A 23,802-nucleotide genomic window follows, 5' to 3' on the forward strand; every position below is an offset into this window, starting at 1 on the left:
TAAAGATTGTTCCTCTGTTATTAAATGGATGTAACATTTGTAGCCTCACACGACCTTACCCCGTATGGATCTCACTGCGAAAGGGTAAATCTTGCTAGCAATACCAACATAGCAAGGAAAAAGAAATGATCAATGCAAAAAATGCCAATCGATGCCATCTTAGCAGCATCTCCACTATCGATCAACTCCCCAAATGGAGTCCAGGTATAATCGCACGACACAACCAAAAGGGCAATTCTTAATGTCTAATGTCTGGAGATACTCTTCACTGGTTTTAATTGTCTTTCTACTCATTTCAGTAAAGATTGTTCCACATGAACTATCAGAGACCGCGACATCTGACCGTAACAGGACCTCATCAACAGAAAAAGGGGCATTCTAAACAGAAAAAGGAGAAAAAAGAAAAGGAAAGTACATCACTCCCAGCCTGACGGACTGCATGATAGTCGGATGGGACGAAAGAAATTGACTGTCAAGGAATGTACCCGTCTGCACCTGCCTGCACCCGGCACAACCATCGCCTTCACCACTGCTGCATCGCCTCCGAAATCCTTGGTGAAGATTCTGAAGCAAATAGGAGAACTAATGAGTAAGCCAAATGAAAAATCAAAGAGAGATTATCTCTACAAAGCAGATGATATGGGAAAACAGGACCAACTGCAAGTAGAGGAAAAATCACAAGTAACAGTTAAAAGCGTCTACAAATTAACAGCTACTCCCTCCGTTCCAAAATAGATGACCCAACTTTATACTAAAGTTTGTACAAAGTGGAGTCATCTATTTTGGAACGGAGGGAGTAGGTAGTATGATGCTCCTAATTAAGTAATAATAGGAAGACGTATAAGTAAGTATTGATCATTCATTCGTTCCTAATCAAAATAATCTGTGTGAAAGTTTTTGAGCTACGACTTAAATTTGTTCTGACAAACATGATAGTAGAGATTCATGCATTTTCAAAGGACATGATAAACATAACATGGAGAGAGATTATCCTATACCTAAATCAGAGGCCCATAGTTCTGAAGAAATTCTCCTACACCTAAATCAGAGACCGTAGTCCTGAACAAATTATCCGACACCTTGTATTTCACTACAGTTACAAACTGGGTGTTTTGATGTGAGATTCACTCAGAGTGAACAATGGATATTAAGTGACCTGGTTTACTACTAAACAGTTGGATCAATGCTCAAATCTAAAGTTTGCTATGGGTGTAAAACAGAGAACAACCGTGGATCACTTAATTCACTCCTTGCGGCGTACCTACCAGCGTCGTGGCGCAGACCTCTGGTCCCTCCTGAGCATGGCCTCCTGCTAGCCATGCCGATGCAGGCATCCCTGTGCATCTCACCGCGCACTTGCTCCTGTCCAAATTACAGCAGTTGCTGCTGGAACCCACAAGCGCACGACGATGAGAATTGAAACAAAGCAAACAAGCAGAGTGGGAGGAGGACGGGGCGTACACGGAGGCGGGGCCATTCCGACGTTGTGGCAGTCTAGGAGCCCGACGGGGGCGTGGCGACCTGTGTGCCGTGGGCAGCCATCAGGAACGTCGAGCCGCGACGCGGCCTGTTGGCGCCGGATCCCCAGCAGCGTCACAATCGCCGGCCCATCCATCCCCGCCACCGCGTGCCGTCCTCCACCTCCTGCCCCCTCGATACATCAATTTGATCTCCTCAATATAGCCGCGGAGCGAGTGCTAAAGTGTCCACTCTGGCACAGCCGGGAACGTGCGTGGTGAGATCCACCGGCACCGGTGAAGGTGAGAAGTGAGGAGGGAAGGAAGGAAGGGCATGTGGAGCGAGGCGTCATGAGAGATTGAAGCAGCCTCCGTGGCGGCTGGGCGAGGCCATGGAAGCGGATGAGAATGGGGTGAGCAGAGTGAGGGGAGTGGAGTGACGGAGTGGCTTGTCAGTAAGATTTTTTTTAGAGGTCGGTGAGAAAATGTGCTACTGCCCAGTACAAATCCAGCCAAAGCCCAGGCCAATTTATACCGGTTAAGGTTGACTGTGTCCATGGATGCCTTTAGTTTTTGTTTTATCTTTTGAGCAAAGGATGCCTTTAGTTGAATAATAAAGCTCTCTATATTCCTTGAAAAAAAGCAGGTGCGCCCCATAGAGCCAGGTACTCATTCTCTTTTTTTTTTTGTTAAAAAGATCAATTGTCTGGTTGCCAAATATCTTTACCTATGATTTTTGAAAAAATCTCTTTAAACATATACCCTTGATAGAGCTGCAGCGAATAGATCGTCTCTGGAGCGAGGCATCGTGGGGTGGGGGCTAGAGGTAGAAGAGCTCATCGGCGAAGTGTCTGGAAGACTCCGCAACACCATATGGATCTCTTGGACGGTAATGGAGCGCCGGTGGACCTCGTACGACGGCAAATCGAAGATGGCGGACGTCGGCCAGAGGCCGCGGAGATTGCGTTGGATGCAGAGTTGTAGGGCACCCGAGGTCACGATCTTCAGCATGGGGATGCTCTGTTTTACGACGGGTCTTGCAGACATGAAAGTGCAGCTTCTTGTTGTCGTTGGCCACGTGAACGGCGGCGCTCGGGTGAGCGCGCAGGCGAGACGCCCTCGGCCTCTGAAGAGGAAGAAGACGACCAGCCAGTGGGTTGGGCTGTCCTGGGCCAAAAGGTAACCATGCACTCTCTCTTTTCTTTATCAATTCCTGTTTTATTTTTTCCAGAAGCAAAAATGTCCAAAAAAGGGTCAAAGCCCTTTGACCGGATGGAAACGACATGGAAGTGCATTTTTGTAAGGGCACCTAACGGCACGAGGGACAAATTTGAGCATGCTTCAAAATTAAAGGCAAATCTGAATAGGTCGTTTGAGTTAGGGACAGAAATACAAATGGCCCTATATTTTTATAGTGTCTTTATATCAAGAAAAATATCGCCCGTGGCAACGCACGGGCAGTCTACTAGTAATATATTAGGACACAATCCACAGATGATGAATAAAACTCGCGTCCTATGTATTACAAGAGTGATGCTTTTTCATAAACACGGCTGCAAAGTGATGTTTAGAGATCTCTAGTAGACCTCTTAAACCGCAGAACTGAAAACGCGGTTTTTAGTTCGCAAAAAAGCGTTTTAAGGATTGGTTTGAGTTGCTCCTGGACAGACCCCTTAAACTTAAACTATAAAACCGAATATTTACATTTTTTCCACATATCGTCTTCCTCTTGCTCGTGTCTGCGATCAGTTAGCTCGCACCTACGAAACCGGCGAACAACGCACGAAGTGGCCAAATATGAGGCTGCCGGCGTCCAGCTAGCTCGAAGCGACCAAATACAAAGCCGCGGGCGACCAAATATAGCGCACGAAGCCGAATCAATCCAGGAGCTAGCTAGCTTTGTCCGCCGAATCGATTGATTCAGCTCGCTAGCTTCGTCCGTCAAATCGATCGTTTCATCCGTCGAATCGATCGATTCAGCTAGCTAGCTCCTTCGTCCGTCGATTCGAGCTCGCTCACTAGTTAGCTAGCTCCTCCGTCGGGCGGACGGCCGGCGGGCGCGGTGGTCGGGACGAGCGCGGTGGCTGGGGACGGGCAGACGGGAGGGATTCATGAAGGTTCCGATGGCAGTTGGATTCCCGCCAACGGTTTTCGTGTATAAAGAGCATTCTCGGGTTGTCTCCAAAATCCTTATTTTTACGGGTTTGGCCCGGATGTTTTCTGCGCCCCTTAAAAAATTTTACGGGTCGGAGTCGTTTACAGGTTCTATTCGGGTCGCTTTTTCGTCTAAAACTATAAACTAGCGCTTATTTTATAGTTTCGTGCATTTTAAGGGTCTACTAGAGATGCTCGCTAAGGCATAACATGGAATAAAGCTTACAAACACCCTTATTATTTGAAATTATTTAATAACTTTACATAATCATATGCAGAAAAGAGGATTTTTTTACATCTTTGCATTCTCTAATCTCCCTAGAAAGAGAGAGTCCTTGTTGCTCCAGAAAGTGAGTCTCGTGTGGGCCAGTATGTTAGCGGCCAAGAAGTATTTTTTAAGTGCGTCCACACATGTTTCATGTGAAACCCTATTTCATGAATTAAGTGACAAATTGACAGGGTTTCGCACAGAGATGCGATGCTAACGGTCGGGTGGGCCAACCCAGTATCGGCTAGCGCATGCATTGGTTTTGCGAACCTTCGAGAGGTTCCTTCTATTTTTTTAGCGGTTTTGGGAACCTTTCCTAAGGTTTAGTTATGATTTTTGTTTTCCCTTCTGCTTCTAATTACCGGGTTTCTTTGGGTTTTTCTTTTCTTTTTCAAATAAGTTCTCTTTGTCGAAAAAATTCAAAAAATTGAAAACCATTTGAAGTTTAAAAATGTTAGCAGTTTCAAAAATTAATTTGTAATTTTTTCAAAAATATTCATGATTTAATATATTGTTCCAAATTTTAAAAGTGTTTCCGTTTTCCAATTTTATTCACAAATAAAGGAAATCTCATCTCCTTCCCTTTAAAAATTATTTCAAAAGTTTCAATTTTTTTTGTTTCTTAAATATTTTGGTATTTTAAAAAATGTGCATGGTTTTCAAATATTCATCCGACTTTTAAAAAAAATTTGCCGTTTTAAAATTTTATTCACAAATTATAAAATGTGTGTGTTTCAAAAAATGTCCGAATTTTCAAAAAACTTTCAAAATTTAAAAAATATTCCTATTTTGTTTTCTTTAAACTAAAAAATGTTCAGATTTTTCAAAATATTTGTGTTTTTTCAAAAAATGTTTACGTTTCTAAAAATATATTCTGGAATTCCTTTGAAAAACTTTCTTCTATTTATTTCGTTCATAATCTTAAAAATGTTTCTGTTTCCAAAATTAGTTTAAAAATAAAAAAGTTCAGGTTTCCAAAACTTACTCGTAATTTCAACAAAGTTCTCGTTTTAGGAAAAAATCACAGTTCAAAATATGTCTGGAATTTTTTTAAAAGTTCACATTTCAGAAAGTGTTGGAAAATTTAAAATATATTCACGCTTAAAACATTTCTATATTTAAATATACTTTTGCGCGATAATAAATAGGGGAGCTACAGTATACTGATGTAGTAAAATGTGTTGTACAGTAATTCGCTTCTTGAAATGGGTCGCTATAGTATAATGTTCGCTACAACAACCGCCCGCTACGGTGCACGATCCCTCCACTCGCGGTACAACATGTAGGCCATCCCATCAAGATGCCTACTGTGTGGCAGCCTCTTATTTGACGCAAAGAGCATCAAATAGGAGCTCCCATGTTTCATTTCCCCCATGTCATTTGTGTATGCTTTCCTAGGTTATGTATGTGTGGTAAGATTGCGGAAGGGGTTCATTATTGCATGAGGCTAGTGGGACTGAGATATCATATGGTCTCTCTGTAGACGACCTTGCGCGAGTGCGGCTGAGAGTGTCTACGTGGTGATGAGGTCTATGAAAGGAGGTGTTTCTTCCAACATTAGATTTGTGTTGGTCCACTCCATCATTCATCTTTTGATTCCACAATTTAATTCTTATCTTCCCTTTAATTCGCCGTGTTCTGATTAATGACTTTGCTACGGTTTAGGACGCCGACTATGTGGAATTGGGAGGGGTTTTAGGGGCTTCAATGATCTAGGATTGCTTGGGCGGCAAAATGTGCGTGTGACGCATCTTTAGTACGCATTGTATGCTAGATTTGGGTGTTTGTGGTTTGTGTTTTTAAGGCTAGGTGTGCGGAGCTCACACTTTTGTGTCCACAATGTCGTCGGCGTTATTCGAATTGGTAGATTCTTTGGTCACTTGTTTATTTATTGATGCTTCTTGTGCGCAATTGGTGTCATCATTGGGGTGGAATTAATTGCCTGCACCATGGTTTCGCCATTCCGGGTTATTGCCTCGTCACTTATGTGCGTTTTCTTTGGTTTCATGCCAGATGGAGGGTGTGATGCCTGATCATTGACGTCGTGGTCAAAAGTGTCCTAGCATGGCCGAATTCTCTTGTGATGAGTCTTTGGTTGTAACTGGGGAATATGTAATGGGGTGTTTTGTTGGTAGTTTACTTACTTATCTATATTTTGTCTTTCAGGTGGCATTGTCCTTACTATTGGTCATTCGTCCACGTATATTCCTATGCCTCCGTCCATAGAGGGAGAATAATTGACAAGGGGACCTTACATAGAAAAGTAGTGGGGCAAGACATGCAACTGATTGTAGTCTATTTTACTACCAAAGTACATATGATATATGGAGGCAATGGCTACACACACCCCATGCTATGTCGCTAACATCGAAAGTTGTGGGGCCGCCACCCGAAACACCGTCAACGTATCCACTAGATCCTTTATGCCGTGATGTGTCATACAGTCTCTTCTCTAGTTCGGACATAAAGTAGTTGGGTCGGCATACTGTTCTCCCATCAGAGGTAAATAAGGTTATGGTACATGATGAAGATGAGCTCTTGTTGATGCTTGTCAACTGTGGGACAGTGAGACCATCTCACTGGGGGTGTGGAGTTTGGGTGCCATGTCGCACTTGTGAGTTCTCCGGCCAACAATCTAAATCTATTTTTGTTGAAGCGGGTTTTGCAGCCTTGAATAGAAGTTGGATCATCTCCGTTGTCATTTCTCCAACCATAAAAGACATGAACTGTACTATGCATGCATGTGTGTGTGGCGTTGTCTGGTTGGGTGGCTCCATATTAATGTGAGTTGAGGAGGAAGGGCAGGATGAAGGGAGTTATAGTGGCTAAGACCCTCCTTCCACCACTGTTGCCACATAGCCTCTCTAAGGTTTGTACTATTTGAGAGACAAGACCAAGAAGAAGAGATGTTGTTGACCACATGCGCATGGATTATTATGATACCTTTCGCGGGAAGTACTGATAAAAGATTTCTCGGACCATGAAAGCAAAGAAAAGTATTAACAAATGGCGTAACTTGGAGATATTTTATTATATTTATTGCTTGGCACACGATAACAAAAACGGTAATGGACTAAATGAGAAACTAAGGTAACTCAAATTAATACTAAAAGATTAACTAAAAATGATCTAACTTAAGGATCACCTGACCATATTGCATGTCTAGGTCTCGCTATTACTAGTGGGCAATTGATGACACCATTCTCATGCACATGAGGAAGTTCCCAAAGAGGTGATGCTCTTATCCATGCTTTGGAATCACAACGTTGCTTGTCCATTTCTCAACACTAACAATGCACACAACTATCGAAGGTATGAACAACATGAAGTACTAGACCAACGCATTAGGTATAAAGGCTAAACAATACTATTTAGACGAATAAAAAGACCCCTTATGGTTACAAGGAGTGTATCACTCGTGTCATGCACTATATTTCCGCAAATATTTTTTTCACTTGGAAGAATTGGATAACACACTACAAAGCAAAGGTTCTCTAAAAATTCATTTACCTCTTTGTGTGGAGGTGATTAATTGTCTCCAACCACACTTATGGTCAAATATCCTCAGTCACTGGTCTTTAAAAAAATGATGAGCCATGTATAATATAACATCAACCATGTTCTAACTTCACATATGGAATACAACAGGATGGAACCAACATTTACTCAAATAGTAGATACATCAAAATGGGAAGAGTTGAGTTTACAGTAGAGATACGTATTTCCCTCGGTGAAAACCAAGGTTATCAGACCAATAGGAGAACCAAGCAAATTCCCTTCGACAACACCTAAACACACAAAAGCAAATACTTGCACCCAACGCGGGCAAGAGGGCTGACAATCCCCTTGAAGTCGTTACTTGCAAGGATTAATTCTAATAATGATAGATAGATAAAAAGTAAAGTAAAACAAAAGTAAATAAATTGCAGCAAAGTATTTTTGGTTTTAATAATATGGTAAAAGTAGACCCGGGGGCCATAGTTTTCACTAGAGGCTTCTCTCTTGAACACATAGCATACGGTAGGTGAAAAATTTACTGTTGGACAATTGGTAGAAAAGTGCATAGTTATGACATTATTCATGGCAATGATCATGTATATAGGCATCACGTCCATTGCAAGTAGACCGACTCTTGCCTGCATCTACTACTATTACTCCACCAATCGACCGCTATCCAACATGCATCTATGGTATTAAGTTCATGACAAACAAAGCAACACTTTTAAGCAAGCTGACATGATGTAGATAAATTAAACTCAATCAATATGAATAAACCCCATTCTTTTAACCTTAATGGTGACATCACAATATGTGCCTCGCTACCCCTACTATAACTAGGTGAGGACACCGCAACCCATCACAAAGCATCTCTCCCACTGAAGATAAATCAATCTAGTTGGCCAAACCAAACGGATAGATAGGGGAAAAATACAAAGCTATAACAATCATGCATAATAAAGTTTAGAAAAGACTCAATCACTTTCAATGAATACTCTGATCATAAACCCATAATTCATCAAATCCCGACAAACACACCGCAAAAGAAGATTACATCAGATAGAACTCCAAGAGGATCAAGGAGAACATTGTATTGAAGATCAAAGAGAGAGAATAAGCCATCTAGCTACTAGCTACGGACCCGTAGGTCTGTGGTAAACTACTCACGCATCATTGGAAGGCAACAAGGATGATGTAGAAGCCCTTTGCGATCGATTCCCCCTTCGGCAGAGTACCGGAAAAGGCCTCCAGATGGGATCGCAAAAGAATAGAAGCTTGCGGCGGCAGAAAAAGTGTTTCAGGTGGCTCTATGGGGGTTTCTCAATATTTGAGAATTTATAGAAGTGGAATGAGGTCAGATGGAGCCACGTGGGGCCCACAAGGTAACGGTGGGCGTCTTGTTGCTTGTCATCTCCTCGCTTCATGTCTGGTCTCCTCCCCGAAGCTTCTAGGACTCTTATGTCTAGAATAAATCGTCAAAAATTTTCGTGGCGTTTCGACTCCATCTGGTACTGATTTTCTGGAAAACCAAAAACAAGAAGAAAATAGCAACTGACACTAGGGACTGGGTTAATAGGTTAGTTTCCAGAAATGCTATAAAATATCATAAAAATGCATATAAAGCATCCATGATTGATAATATAATAGCATAAAACAATCAAAAATTATAAATGCATTGGAGACGTATCAAGAGCCCATGTTGAGCAATGGAGAGGAGGGGTGGAGTCAGCGATGCAGTGGCGTGGTGATGGAAATGGTAGTGGCCCTAGCCCGTAGGGCTTCTGACATTGATGGCAACTCCCATCTTCATCTTCCTCCGCAATCCTTCAAGGTGGGATACATCTGGAAAAATGAGGCTAGGCAGAACCTGTAAATGTATGTGGATTCATAACAATGAGGTTTCTTGATAAGTTAGGGCTAGCTAGCTTCTTAGTGATGCATATAAAGGCCTAGTGAATCCCCTTCTTCGTTGATCGTCCTCATCTTGTTTGATCCAATGTCTAGTTGGTAGTTTATATGTATTCATTATGTTCCTTATTGTTTCCTAAATCCTAAAAGATCTAATGCGCCATGAAGATTGGATGATTGGAGAAGAATAGTTGTATTGATTGGGGCCTCAATGGGCTGCTTATATAAAGCCCAAGTCTTGGAGTCCAAGAATACTAGAGATAGATTACAAGTCAAACTACCAAAACTATATAAACCGACTATACTCTAAGACCCCCCTGCAGTGTCAACGTCAGGTGAAATGATGTTGAGACTGGAGCGTATGTCGGTGAAGGATGCATACAGGAGCCCCTTGGCGAAAATGTCAGCAAATTGCGCACTCGTTGGAACATGAAGAACACTGACCTCGCCAAGAGCCACTTTCTCACGAACAAAGTGGATATCAATCTCAATGTGTTTGGTGCGACGATGTTGAACAGGATTGGATGCCATATAGACTGTAGAAATATTGTCATAGTAAACAATCGTGGCACATTTGATTGGTCGATGAAGCTCAACAAGAAGCTGACGTAACCACATCGCCTCGGCCACGGAATGAGCAACATACCTGTATTTATCTTCTGTAGAGGACATGGAAACTGTAACCTGCCTTTTAGAAGACCAAGAAACAAGATTATCACCCAAATAAACACGATAGCCGGATGTAGATCATCGAGTATCTAGAAAACCTACCCAGCCTGCATTAGAATAAACTGCCAAGCTTGTTGGAGAGGAAGAGTTGATAAGAAGACCATGATTAATGGTTCCTTTGAGATACCGAAGTATTCTCTTGACGTGATAAAAATGAGGAATACGGGGATCATGCATGTATAAGCATGCTTGTTGAACAAAATATGATATGTCAGGACGAGTGAGAGTAGCATACTGGAGAGCATCGGTGATACTATGATAGAGAGTGGGTCAGAAACAGGATCCCTGTCGGCTTACAATTTGGCGCCGATGTCAGCCGGTGTACGACAAGGTTGACAGCCAGTCATACCTACACAAGATAGCAAATCAAGGAGATATTGATGTTGAGAGAGAAATAGTGTAGACGTCGTGCGAGAGGCAGTAATCCCAAGAAAGTGATGAAGAGGACCGAGATCAGTCATGGAAAATTCACGATTAAGAGAAGAGATAATATGGCGGAGAAAAGAATCAGAAGAGGCGGTGAGAATGATATCATCAATGTAAAGTAAAAGATATGCTATATGAACGGAGGAACGAAAAATAAAAAGGGAAGAATCAGATTTAGAAGGTGTAAAGCCTATGGTTTGAATAAAGGTGGCGAAGTGATGGAACCAGGCATGAGGAGCTTACTTAAGGCCATACAAAGATTTGTGAAGAAGACAAACAAGATTAGGAGAAGAGGGATGCTCAAGACCAGAAGGTTGCTGACAATAGATGGTTTCATTGACAGTGCCATGAAGAAAAGCAGTTTTAACGTCGAGTTGATGAATCGGCCAGGAAGAGGAGACAACAAGACTAAGAACAACACGAATTGTACTCAGTTTGACAATAGAAGAAAAAGTCTCATCAAAATCAACACCGTGTTGTCGGGAAAAACCACGACATACCCTGCGAGATTTATAACGCACAAGGGAGCGTGATATTTATGGTGAAAAACCCATTTTCCAGAAATGATATTGTCACCGGGTGGTTTGGGAACGAGGGTTCTGATGTCTACTACGCAACTTTATTCTTGTAGACACGTGTTAGTCCTCCAAGCGCATAGTTTTGTAGGGCAGTAGCAATTTTCCCTCAAGTGGATGACCTAAGGTTTATCAATCCATGAGAGGTGTAGGATGAAGATGGTCTCTCTCAAACGACCCTGCAACCAAATACAAGAAATCTCGTGTGTACCCAACACACCCAATACAATGGCAAATTGTATAGGTGAACTAGTTCGGCGAAGAGATGGTGACAAAAGTGTAATATGGATGGTAGAAATATATTTTTATAATCTGAATAAATAAAAACAGCAAGGTAGAAAGTAGTAAACAGGCATAAAAACGGTATTGCAATGCTTGAAAATGAGGCCTAGGGTCCGTACTTTCACTAGTGCAACCTCTCAATGATGCTAATTAATATAATTGGATCATATAACCATCCCTCAAAGTGTGATGAAGAATCACTCCAAAGTTCCTATCTAGCGGAGAACATAAGAATAAATTGTTTGTAGGGTACGAAACCACCTCAGAGCAATTCTTTCCGTTCGATCTATTCAAGAGTTTGTACTAAAATAACACTAAAGCAAATTCATATTCATAATACTCAATCCAACACAAAGAACTTCAAAGAGTGCCCCAAGCTTTCTACTGGAGAAACAAAAGACGACAACGTGCATCAACCCCTATGCATAGATTACCTCAATGTCACCACGGGAATCCGCAAGTTGAGTGCAAAAACACATATCAAGTGAATCAATATGATACCCCATTGTCACCACGAGTACTCATATGCAAGACATATATCAAGTGCTCTCAAATCCATAAAAGTATTCAATCCGATAACAACAAAATCTCAAAGGGAAAAACTCAATCCATCACAACAAAATAGAGAGGGGAAAACACCATATGATCTGACTGTATTAACAAAGCCTGCGATACATCAAGATTGTGACATCTCAAGAACACGAGAGAGAGAGAGAGAGAGAGAGAGAGAGAGATTAAACACATAGCTACTGGTACAAACCCTCAGCCCCGAGGGTGGAATACTCCCTCCTCATCATGGTGGCCGCCGGGATGATGAAGATGGCCACCGGAGATGATTCCCTCCTCCGGTAGGGTGCAAGAACGGGGTCTAGATTGGTTTTCGGTGGCTACAGAGCCTTGCAGCGATGGAACTTCTGATCTAGGTTAACCCCCGATGGTATCTCTATTCATAGGATTTTTTGGCGTTTGTTTCACGCTAAGATAGGCCTCAAGGTGAGCACAACCCACCGGGGCAAGCCAGGCCCACCGGGAACACCCTCGTGGGTTGTGCCCTCCTCGTGGCTCTTCTGGCCCTCCCACAAAGCTTCAAGGGTCTCTTTTGTTCCAAAAAAAATCGTCAAAAAGTTTCAGCTCATTTGGAGAACTTCCATTTCTGCACAAAAAACAACACCACGGTAGTTTTGCTGAAAACAGTGTCAGTCCGGGTTAGTTCCATGCAAATCATACCAAAAACATATAAAATTGTTGTAAACATGGCATGAATACTTCATAAATTATAGATACGTTGGAGACGTATCATCATCCCCAAGCTTAATTCCTACTCGTCCTCGAGTAGGTAAATGATAAAAGAAATAATTTATGAAGTGTGAATGCTAGCAAAGTGCATAATTTTGATCAATGATAATTTCAATCACTTTTCCTTACATCATAACAACAACTCTTTCTCATAAAATTTATCATGATAAAGTAGAAATTTAAAACGGAATTTCTGTTGTGGAATGCTACCGATCATATTCATCATATACTCTTTTAGTTTGTAGCATGGACATTTGGACTTGAATGATTCAAAGTAATAGTCTATAATTTGACATGAGGACATCATACACAAGCATATCACCAAGAAACCATGTCTTTCATAATATCAACGCAAAAATAAGTTATCCCTAGCCCATCATGCTCAATCATTGATCCATTCGAGAAACACACTCACATATTAAATACACCCAATGCTCAAGTACGATCATAGTGCCCCCTAGTTAGTGCTTTATAAGAGAAGATGGAGACTCAAATTAAAAATAAAAATTGCATAAAGTAAAAGAAAGGCCCTTCCCGGAGGGAAGCAGGGATTTGTAGAGGTGCCAGAGCTCAAAGCAAAAAGTGAGAGATAAAAACATTTTGAGAGGCATACTGTTCCCACCAACGAAAACGACTTAGAGCTCCCAACACTTTCCATGCTAGATATATCATAGGCGGTTCCCAAACAGAAAATAAAGTTTATTCCTTTTTCCACCATACTTTCACTTTCCATGGCTAGCCGTATCCACGGGTGCCCTCCATACCAACACTTTCCAAGAAATTTTTTATTTGACAACATAAAGTAAATTCATTTTTTACTTCGGGACTGGGCATAATAACTTTGCCTTACTCTCGTGCAATGACAAGTGAATAAACACTAATCGTGAGAATAACACATCTAGCATGGAAAATATTGGCCACCCCTCACCGCCAAGCGAGTGGTACGAGTACACAAAAGAGAAATTTATTTTGAAAATTAGAGATGGCACATACAAATTTGCTTAGAACGGAAAAAGAATACCACATATAGGTAGGTATGGTGGACTCATGTGGCAAAATTGGTTTAAAGGATTTTGGATGCACAAGTAGTGCTCATACTTAGTTCAAAATGAAGGCTAGCAAAAGATTGAGAAGCGACCAACCAAGAAACGGATAATCTCATAGCGAGCATTGAGCATAAGAACACCGACCACAAGTAGGATGTAATTTCATTGCACAACTATTAACTTTCATGCTTGCATTTGGAATCACAAACCTTAACCTCAGTATTCTTACTAAAGCATAATTACTCATCAACATGACTCACATATCACATCATCATATCTCAAAACTATTACAAGGAATCAAGTTTATTTTTTTCCAATGGTCTTCATGAAAGTTTTTATTATATCCTTACTGAGTATCTATCACTTTGGAACTAATTTTCATGTGTTGCTTTTGATAAGCTCAAACAAATATAAGTGAAGATCATGAGCATAATATTTCTTTCTCTCAAATTAATTTAAGTGAACCAAGAGAGAATTTCTTGAAAATTTTACTAACTCTCAAATAAATCTAAGTGAAGAAAGAGAGTATTTCTTCAAAAATACTAAAGCACACCATGCTCAAAAAGATACAAGTGAAGCACTAGAGCAATTCCATAGAAAAGAGCTTCGTTGACGGGATGTGAATGCCGCTTACTTAGCCTCCCTGGCAACTATTTGTGGACTCTATTTTATTCAAAAACTTTCAGATCTAAGTATTTTATTAAAACAGCAAGCAAAACGAAAATAAAATGGCATTCTAAGAATAGCAAACATCATGTGAAGAAGCAAAAACTTAGGCTCAACCGATACTAACCGATAATTGTTGAAGAAGAAAGGTGGGATGCCTACCGGTGCATCTCCAAGCTTAGATGCTTGAGACTTCTTGAAATATTATCTTGGGGTGCCTTGGGCATCCCCAAGCTTGAGATTTTGTGTCTCCTTAATTCCTCTCATATCACGGTTTTCCTAGATCTCAAAAGCTTCATCCACACAAAACTCAACAAGAACTCGTGAGATACGTTAGTATGAACCAATGCAAAAACCTTATCATTCTCTACTGTAGCAAATCACTAAAATTATTATCCAACATTGCATACTAAGTGCCTCTGCATGTTTAATACTCCTATCCTCAAATAGAATCATTAAACAAGCAAACCTATGCAAACAATGCAAACATAACAGCAATCTGCCAAAACAGTACAGTCTGTAAAGAATGCAAGAGTATCAATACTTCCCTAACTCCAAAAGTTATGAAAATTTACCACACTGTAGAAACTTTATCAGAGCTTATTTTGCAAAAGGTTTCAACATCTTATCACATTCTTACTTTTCTAGGGAATTTTTGCAATAGCTAAACTTTCTGTTTTCAAACAGCAATATATAGACTTGTAAGGTAAGCATGGTAAAGGCTATCCTTGACATTTTTTAGTGAAAATAAAGATGCAAAACATTATTATAAATAACATCAAGAAAATCCTAAAAAAATAAAATGATGCTCCAAGCAAAACACATATCATTTGACAAATGAAAACATAGCTCCAAGTGAGATTACCGATAATGTTGGAGACAAAAGAGGGGATGCCTTTCAGGGCATCTATCGGTGTCAAAATCGGCGGATCTCAGGTAGGGGGTCCCGATCTATGCGTCTAAGGCTAATGGTAACAGGAGGCAAGGGTCACGATGTTTTACCCAGGTTCGGGCCCTCTCGATGGAGGTAAAACCCTACTTCATGCTTGATTGATATTGATGATATGGGTATTACAAGAGTTGATCTACCACGAGATCGTAGAGGCTAAACCCTAGAAGCTAGCCTATGATGATTATGATTGTGATCTTCCCTCTAAGGACTAAACCCTCCAGTTTATATAGACACCGGAGAGGGCTAGGGTTTACATGGAGTCGGTTACAAAGAAGGAAATATAATATACGGATCGCCAAGCTCGCAAAGGAGAGTCCCATCAGGACACGGGACGGAGTCTTGAGTCTTGTATCTTCACGGTCCAACAGTCCGGCCAAAGTATATAGTCCGGCTGTCCGGATACCCCCTAATCTAGGACTCCCTCAGTAGCCCCTGAACCAGGCTTCAATGACGATGAGTCCGGCGTGCAGTTTGTCTTCGGCATTGCAAGGCGGGTTCCATCTCCGAATACTCCAAAGTAATTACCGAACACTTAGATCGTTCAGGATCTGCAAGACGATCTTCACATACCACCATAGAGAGAATGATATTTCACAAGTGTAATCTGCTAACAACTTTAGACAAAGCGACATGACACTACGGTCGGGTCATTATTCGAACCGTTTTCCCACTACCAGCCACATCGCATGTTGCGAGGCGGTTTCCTCTACATGTCTTGCCGAAGCAGAGATCATGTCCCCTTATTACGGGATTCTCATCAACGCGGGTATGGGTAGCCCAACCGCACCGCTAATTGCGGCGAGTGGGGAACGAGCGGGTTCGACCAGGCAAGTTGGGAGGCGAAAAATGCTTTTACCGCCTCTATAAAGAGATAAGGTCTCTTCCTTTTCACCCATGCCTTTTCCTTCCGCTAGTCCATTCCCCTTTGCTCGAGCCCTAGCGCCCAAGCACTCTTCTTCTCCATCGAAGAGAGGTCCTCCGAAGATGTCCAGATCTAGAGCAGGAGGCAAATGGATGGCCTCTACCATCCAGGAGAGGGATATCAAAAAGCTCCGAGAGGCCGGGTACTTGGCCAAGAAAATCGGCCATCGTCTTCCACCGGTAGGACAGATCGTCCCCACTCCGAAGCCCCACGAGAGGGTCGTGTTTCTTCCTCATTTCGTCCGCGGGCTCGGGTTTCCCCTTCACCCATTTGTTCGCGGCTCATGTATTATTACGGGATTGATTTTCACGATCTGTCTCCCAATTCTTTCCTTAACATTTCGACATTCATCGTCGTATGTGAGGCTTTTCTTCATATTTCGCCCCACTTCGGCTTATGGCTGAAAATCTTTAACGTGAAGCCCAAGGTGGTGAATGGCGAGCACGCCGAATGCGGCGGCGCCATGGTGAGCAAGATGCCCAAGGTCGTATGGCCGACGGGCGCCTTCAGTGATTCCGTCAAGGAGTGGCAGCAGCAGTGGTTCTGTATCACCAAACCACGTGGTAAAAAGTGGACCGCTGCTCCCGAATTCAGATTCGGAGCCCCACTACGGCTCACATCCTGGCCCGAGAAGGGCCTGAACTGGTCCTCATCTGATGAGTTGTCAGTGCTCCAAACGTGCGTCCAGAGCGTGGTCGATAAGGACGTCAAACTCGTCAACATAGTCCAGGTGATGTTAGTTCGCCTGGTTCTCCCTTGCCAGCGTCGAGCCTGCAATTTGTGGGAATACGACCCGGCCGAACACTAGACCCTACGGGAGCTCTATGGCTCCTCCCACAAGGACATCTGGAAGGTGCTCTTCAAGTCTGGCAAACCGTGGCCGGGCTCCGCCGAGGACCGCGGGTATCAACTATCCCGCTCTGCAAGTCCGGTAAGTTATTGCTGTGCTATGTCCATCTGTGTTTTAGCCGGCATATCCCGAGGGAGGCGCACTTATCATGCTTTCTACAAAAATCCCAGGAATGGACAAAAAGGGTGGAGCGGATACACTGTCCGGCCCCACTGCCGGAGGAACCGTCCGGACCTCTTCTGACGAAGATGCTGGTCCCAGCGCCTTACGAGACGCCGAAGAAAGAGGCCTCCAAGAAGGTCAAGAAGACCCAGAGTGGCCTTTGTCGTCGTGATGCTTCGGACGCAAAATCCGAGGATTCCAGCGACCATCCTTCCTCCGAAGATGAAGAGGAGGAGGAAGAAGACGAGTCCCCCGCAGGGGCAGGGAAGAAAAGGACGACCTCCTTATCCCTGGAGGCCAAATCGCCAAACAGGGGGAAAGGTTCCCTCCCCAAGGCGTCGAGCACAGCTGCTGATAGCAGCCCGAAGTGGGATCCCAGGGCCCAGCCCCTGGTAAAGTCGTAAGTATACAAAACCCGCACACACCTACGTGCCCGAGGTCATTAGGATGTAGTAGTTTTAACTGTCGCCATATTTTGTACAGCCCGGCGAGGTCCCACGCCGGACAGTCCTCATCAGAGGATTCGCTGAGCTCAGATGCCCTGGCGAGCGAGACGCCTCCAGAGGCCCCTTCCCCGAAGCCTAGGCGCGACACCGAGGTGTCGTCTCAGCGGGACCTGGGTCAGGGGGGCATATCCCTGGGGCCGGACACACGGGAGCAGCGGCTCTCATGCGTGTCGATGGCGGGGGCGACCTTAGGTTCGGACCGCAGCCGGACATGGTCCTGGAGACCTTTAAAGCTCCAGGATCGGGAGGGCAGCCACCTTTGATGGGGGGAGGCTTGCCTACTCCGCCAGCGACCTCTGTCCAAGCAGAGCTTCCGGGCGGCCTATCGACAGCGCTAAGAAGCACGTCTATCGTCGATGAATATCGTGCCCTCATGGGTGCGGTGATTGAAAAGATTCAGTCTGCTGAGAGCGGACTGAATGAATCCTGGCTTAGTCTTATAAAGGGCTTTGAGGTATGTTTTTAAGAAACCTTTGGGAGATTGTCATAATATGAGTAGTAGCCCCTGATCCACTGTCCGGCAAAATAAAGCCGGACGGGGGATCAAATTTTGCTATTTTACAGGAGACTCAGTTAATGACGGGTATCCCTTTGTTTGAAAATAGGAGTCTGCAGAGACGACCGCCGCTCATAGTGCGGAGGTGTCCGGATTAAAGCATCGTCTGGAACGGGCCGAAGAGGAACTTGGCCGCGTGAAGAAGCAGTTGGAGGACAAGCAAGGTATGTCGATGTTGGGGAACGTAGTAATTTCAAAAAATTTCCTACGCACACGCAAGATCATGGTGATGCATAGCAACGAGAGGGGAGAGTGTTGTCCACGTACCCTCGTAGACCGTAAGCGGAAGCGTTATGACAACGCGGTTGATGTAGTCGTACGTCTTCACGATCCGACCGATCCGAGTACCGAACGTACGACACCTTCGAGTTCAGCACACGTTTAGCTCGATGACGATCCCCGGACTCTGATCCAGCAGGGTGTCGGGGATGAGTTCCGTCAGCACGACGGTGTGGTGACGATGATGATGTTCTACCGACGTAGGGCTTCGCCTAAGCACCGCAACAATATGAACGAGGTGGAATATGGTGGAGGGGGGCACCGCACACGGTTAAGGAACGATCACGAAGATCAACTTGTGTTGTCCCTAGAGGTGCCCCCCTGCCCCCGTATATAAAGGAGCAAGGGGGAGGGGGCGGCCGGCCAAGGGAGGGCGCGCCAGGGAGGAGTCCTACTCCCACTGGGAGTAGGACTCCCTCCTTCCCTAGTCCAACTAGGAGAGGGGAAGGAAGGGAAAGAGAAGGAGAAGGAAGGAGAGGGAGGAAAAAGAGGAAAGGGGGCCGGACCCCTAGTCCAATTCGGTTTGGGCTAGGGGGGCCGCGCGCCCTGCCTCCTCTCTTCCACCACTTGGCCCATGAGGCCCATTGCTTCTTCCTCGTATTCCTGTAACTCCCCGGTGCCCCCGAAAATAACCGAATCACTCGGAACCCTTCCAATGTCCGAATATAGTGGTTCAGTATATCGATCTTTATGTCTCGACCATTTTGAGACTCCTCGTCATGTCCCCGATCTCATCCGGGACTCCGAACTCCTTCGGTACATCAAAACACATAAACTCATAATAAAATTGTCATCGAAACCTTAAGCGTGCGGATCCTACGGGTTCGAGAACTATGTAGACATGAACGAGACACGTTTCCGGTCAATAACCAATAGCGGAACCTGGATGCTCATATTGGCTCCTACATATTCTACAAAGATCTTTATCGGTCAAACCGCATAAGAACATACTTGTTCCCTTTGTCATCGGTATGTTACTTGCCCGAGATTCGATCGTCGGTATCTCAATACCTAGTTCAATCTCGTTACCGGCAAGTCTCTTTACTCGTTATGTAATGCATCATCCCGCAACTAACTCATTAGCTACATTGCATGCAAGGCTTATAGTGATGTGCATTACCGAGAGGGCCCAGAGATACATCTCCGACAATCGGAGTGAAAAATCCTAATCTCGAAATACGCCAACTCAACATGTACCTTCGGAGACACCTGTAGAGCTCCTTTATAATCACCCAATTACGTTGTGACGTTTGCTAGCACACAAAGTGTTCCTCCGGGAAACGGGAGTTGCATAATCTCATAGTCATAGGAACATGTATAAGTCATGAAGAAAGCAATAGCAACATACTAAACGATCAAGTGCTAAGCTAACGGAATGGGTCAAGTCAATCATATCATTCTCCTAATGATGTGATCCCGTTAATCAAATGATAACTCATGTCTATGGTTAGGAAACTTAACCATCTTTGATTAACGAGCTAGTCAAGTAGAGGCATACTAGTGACACTATGTTTGTCTATGTATTCACACATGTATTATGTTTCTGGTTAATACAATTCTAGCATTAATAATAAACATTTATCATGAAATAAGGAAATAAATAATAACTTTATTATTGCCTCTAGGGCATATTTCCTTCAGTCTCCCACTTGCACTAGAGTCAATAATCTAGTTCACATCGCCATGTGATTTAACACCAATATTCACATCTGTATGTGATTAATACCCATAGTTCACATCGTCATGTGATCAAAACCCAAAGGGTTTACTAGAGTTAATAATCTAGTTCACATCGCTATGTGATTAACACCCAAAGAGTACTAAGGTATGATCATGTTTTGCTCGTGAGAGAAGTTTAGTCTCTGGGTCTGTCACATTCAGAGCCTTATGTATTTTGCAAATATTCTATGTCTACAATGCTCTGCACGGAGCTACTCTAGCTAATTGCTCCCACTTTCAATATGTATCCAGATTAAGACTTAGAGTCATCTGGATTAGTGCCAAAACTTGTATCGACGTAACCCTTTACGATGAACCTTTTGTCACCTCCATAATTGAGAAACATATCCTTATTCCACTAAGGATAATTTTGACCAATGTCCAGTGATCTACTTCTAGATCACTATTGTACTCCCTTGCCAAACCAGGGCAGAGTATACAATAGGTCTGGTCCATAGCATGGCATACTTTTATAGAACCTATGACTGATGCATAGGGAATGACTTTTCATTCTCTTTCTATTTTCTGCCGTGGTCGGGATTTGAGTCTTACTCAATTTCACACCTTTGCAACACAGACAAGAACTCTTTCTTTGATTGTTCCATTTTGAACTATTTCAAAATCTTGATAAGGTATGTACTTATTGAAAACTTTATCAAGCGTCTTGATCTATCTCAATAGATCTTGATGCTCAATATGTAAGTAGCTTTACTGAGGTCTTTCTTTTAAAGAACTCCTTACAAATACTCCTTTATGCTTTCCAGAAAAATTCTACATCATTTCTGATCAACAACATATATTTATCAGAAAGGCGGTAGTGCTCCCACTCACTTTATTGTAAATACAGGCTTCACCGCAAGTCTGTATAAAACTATATGCTTTGATCAACTTATCAAAGCATATATTCCAACTCTGAGATGCTTGCACCAGTCCATAGATGGATCGCTGGAGCTTGCACATTTTGTTAGCACCTTTAGGATTGACAAAACCTTCTGGTTGCATCATATACGACTCTTCTTTAAGAAAACCATTAAGGAATGCAGTTTTGACATCCATTTGCCAGATTTCATAAAATGTGGCAATTGCTAACATGATTCGGACAGACTTAATCATCGCTACAGTTGAGAAAATCTCATTGTAGTCAACACCTTGAACTTGTCAAAAACCTTTTTGCGACAAGTCGAGCTTTGTATATAGTAACACTATTATCAACGTCCGTCTTCCTCTTGAAGATCCATTTATTTTCTATGGTTTGCCGATCGGGCAAGTCCACCAAAGTCCACACTTTGTTCTCATACATGGATCCTATCTTAGATTTCATGGCCTCCAGCCATTTTGCGGAATCTGGGCTCTTCATCGCTTCCTCATAGTTCGTAGGTTTATCATGGTCTAGTAACATGACTTTCAGAACAGGATTACCATACCACTCTGGTGCAGACCGTACTCTGGAAGACCTACGAGGTTTTGTAGTAACTTGATCTGAAGTTTCATGATCATCATCATTAGCTTCCTCACTAATTGGTGTAGGAATCACTCGAACTGATTTCAGTGATGAACTATTTTCCAATTCGGGAGAAGGTACAATTACCTCATCAAGTTTTAGTTTCCTCCCACTCACTTCTTTCGAGAGAAACTCCTTCTATAGAAAGGATCCATTTTTAGCAACGAATAATCTTGCCTTCGGATCTGTGATAGAAGGTGTACCCAACAGTTTCCTTTGGGTATTCTATGAAGACACACTTCTCCAATTTGAGTTTGAGCTTATCAGGATGAAACTTTTCACATAAGCATCACAGCCCCAAACTTTAAGAAATGACAACTTGGGTTTCTTGCTAAACCACAGTTCATATGGTGTCGTCTCAACGGATTTAGATGGTGCCCTTTTTAACGTGAATGCAGCAGTCTCTAATGCATAACCCCAAAACAATAGTGGTAAATCAGTAAGAGACATCATAGATCGCAACATATCCAATAAAGTGCGGTTACGACGTTCGAACACACCATAACGTTGTAGTGTTCCAGGTGGCATGAGTTTGTGAAACTATTCCACATTGTTTTAATTGAAGACCAAACTCGTAACTCAAATACTCGTCTCCGCGATCAGATCGCAGAAACTTTATTTTCTTGTTACGAAGATTTTCCACTTCACTCTGAAATTCTTTGAACTTTTCAAATATTTCAAACTTATGTTTCATCAAGAAGATATACTCATATCTGCTCAAATCATCTGTGAAGGTCAGAAAATAACGATACCTGCCACGATCAACACTCATTGGACCGTATACATCGGTATGTATTATTTCCAACAAGTCAGTAGCTCGTTCCATTGTTCCGGGGAACGGAGTTTTAGTCATCTTGCCCAAAAGGCACGGTTCCCAAGCATCAAATGATTCATAACCAAGTGATTCTGAAAATCCATCTTTATGGAGTTTCTTCATGCGCTTTACACCGATATGACCCAAACAGCAGTGCCACAAATAAGTTGCACTATCATTATTAACTTTGCATCTTTTGGCATCAATATTATGAATATGTGTATCACTATGATTGAGATCCAACAAACTATTTTCATTGAGTGTATCACCATTGAAGGTTTTATTCATTTAAACAGAACAACAATTATTCTCTGACTTTAAATGAATAACTGTATTGCAATAAACATGATCAAATCATATTCATGCTCAACGCAAACGCCAAATAACATTTATTTAGGTTTAACACTAATCCCGAAAGTATAGGGAGTGTGCGATGATGATCATATCAATCTTGGAACTACTTCCAACACTCATCGTCACTTCCCCTTCAACTAGTCTCTTTTTATTCTGTAACTCCTGTTTCGAGTTACTAATCTTAGCAGCCGAACAAGTATCAAATACTCAGGGGCTACTATAAACACTAGTAAGGCACACATCAATAACCTGTATATCAAATATACCCTTGTTCACTTTGCCATCCTTCTTGTCCACCAAATATTCAGGGCATTTCCGCTGCGAGTGACCATTTCCTTTGCAGTGTAAGCACTTAGTTTCAGGCTTTGGTCCAGCTTTGGTCTTCTTCACGGGAGTGACAACTTGTTTGCCATTCTACTCGAAGTTTCCCTTTCTTTTCCTTTGCCCTTTTCTTGAAACTAGTGGTTTTGTCAATCATCAACACTTGATGCTCTTTCTTGATTTCTACCTTCGTCGATTTCAACATCACAAAGAGCTCGGGAATTGTTTTCGTCATCCCTTGCATACTATAGTTCATCACGAAGTTCTAGTAACTTAGTGATGGTGACTAGAGAACTCTGTCAATCACTATCTTATCTGGAAGATTAACTCCCACTTGATTCAAGCGATTGAAGTACCCAGACAATCTGAGCACAGGCTCACTAGTTGAGCGATTCTCCTCCATCTTTTAGCTATAGAACTTGTTGGAGACTTCATATCTCTCAACTCGGGTATTTGCTTGAAATATTAACTTCAATTCCTGGAACATCTCATATGGTCCATGATGTTCAAAACATCTTTGAAGTTCCGATTCTAAGCTGTTAAGCATGGTGCACTAAACTA

General features: G+C 42.7%; 1 protein-coding gene and 1 long non-coding RNA gene across 5 annotated transcripts in view; one reads left to right on the forward strand and one right to left on the reverse strand.

The window, feature by feature from the left end:
• Positions 1 to 438, forward strand: part of LOC119308467 — a 1,768-nt gene extending 1,330 nt beyond the window's left edge. For both annotated transcript variants that reach the window (XR_005150133.1, XR_005150134.1), the window contains 2 exons: positions 44 to 204; positions 300 to 438. This is a non-coding gene — a long non-coding RNA (uncharacterized LOC119308467). The remainder of the gene's footprint in view (positions 1 to 43; positions 205 to 299) is intronic.
• Positions 221 to 1,942, reverse strand: LOC119308466. Of its 3 annotated transcripts, none has more exons than XR_005150132.1 (3): positions 1,462 to 1,938; positions 1,266 to 1,383; positions 221 to 564 (listed from the first exon to the last, which is right to left on the reverse strand). XR_005150132.1 is itself a non-coding variant. In XM_037584599.1 (3 exons), the coding sequence occupies exons 1-3, from the start codon at positions 1,613 to 1,615 to the stop codon at positions 524 to 526; spliced, it is 318 nt and encodes a 105-aa protein (XP_037440496.1). In that variant the 5' UTR covers positions 1,616 to 1,942; the 3' UTR covers positions 221 to 523. The 3 variants fall into 3 exon arrangements, 2 of the variants coding, with proteins under 2 accessions (XP_037440496.1, XP_037440495.1); XM_037584599.1 differs by having other exon boundaries at positions 1,262 to 1,386; positions 1,464 to 1,942; XM_037584598.1 differs by having other exon boundaries at positions 1,266 to 1,386; positions 1,464 to 1,939.
• Positions 1,943 to 23,802: the final 21,860 nt, after the last annotated feature.

Source organism: Triticum dicoccoides, chromosome 5B, assembly GCF_002162155.2.
Source record: "Triticum dicoccoides isolate Atlit2015 ecotype Zavitan chromosome 5B, WEW_v2.0, whole genome shotgun sequence".
NCBI classification, from domain to species: Eukaryota; Viridiplantae; Streptophyta; class Magnoliopsida; order Poales; family Poaceae; genus Triticum; species Triticum dicoccoides.

Excerpts from the sequence above, each read along its gene's own strand:
- LOC119308466 (XM_037584598.1), bottom strand. The coding sequence starts at position 1,615 with ATGGATGGGCCGGCGATTGTGACGCTGCTGGGGATCCGGCGCCAACAG. Across the intron at positions 1,387-1,463 it reads GTCGGAATGGCCCCGCCTCC|CAGCAACTGCTGTAATTTGG; the intron begins GTGTACGCCCCG and ends TGTGGGTTCCAG. Across the intron at positions 565-1,265 it reads AGGTCTGCGCCACGACGCTG|AATCTTCACCAAGGATTTCG; the intron begins GTAGGTACGCCG and ends TATTTGCTTCAG.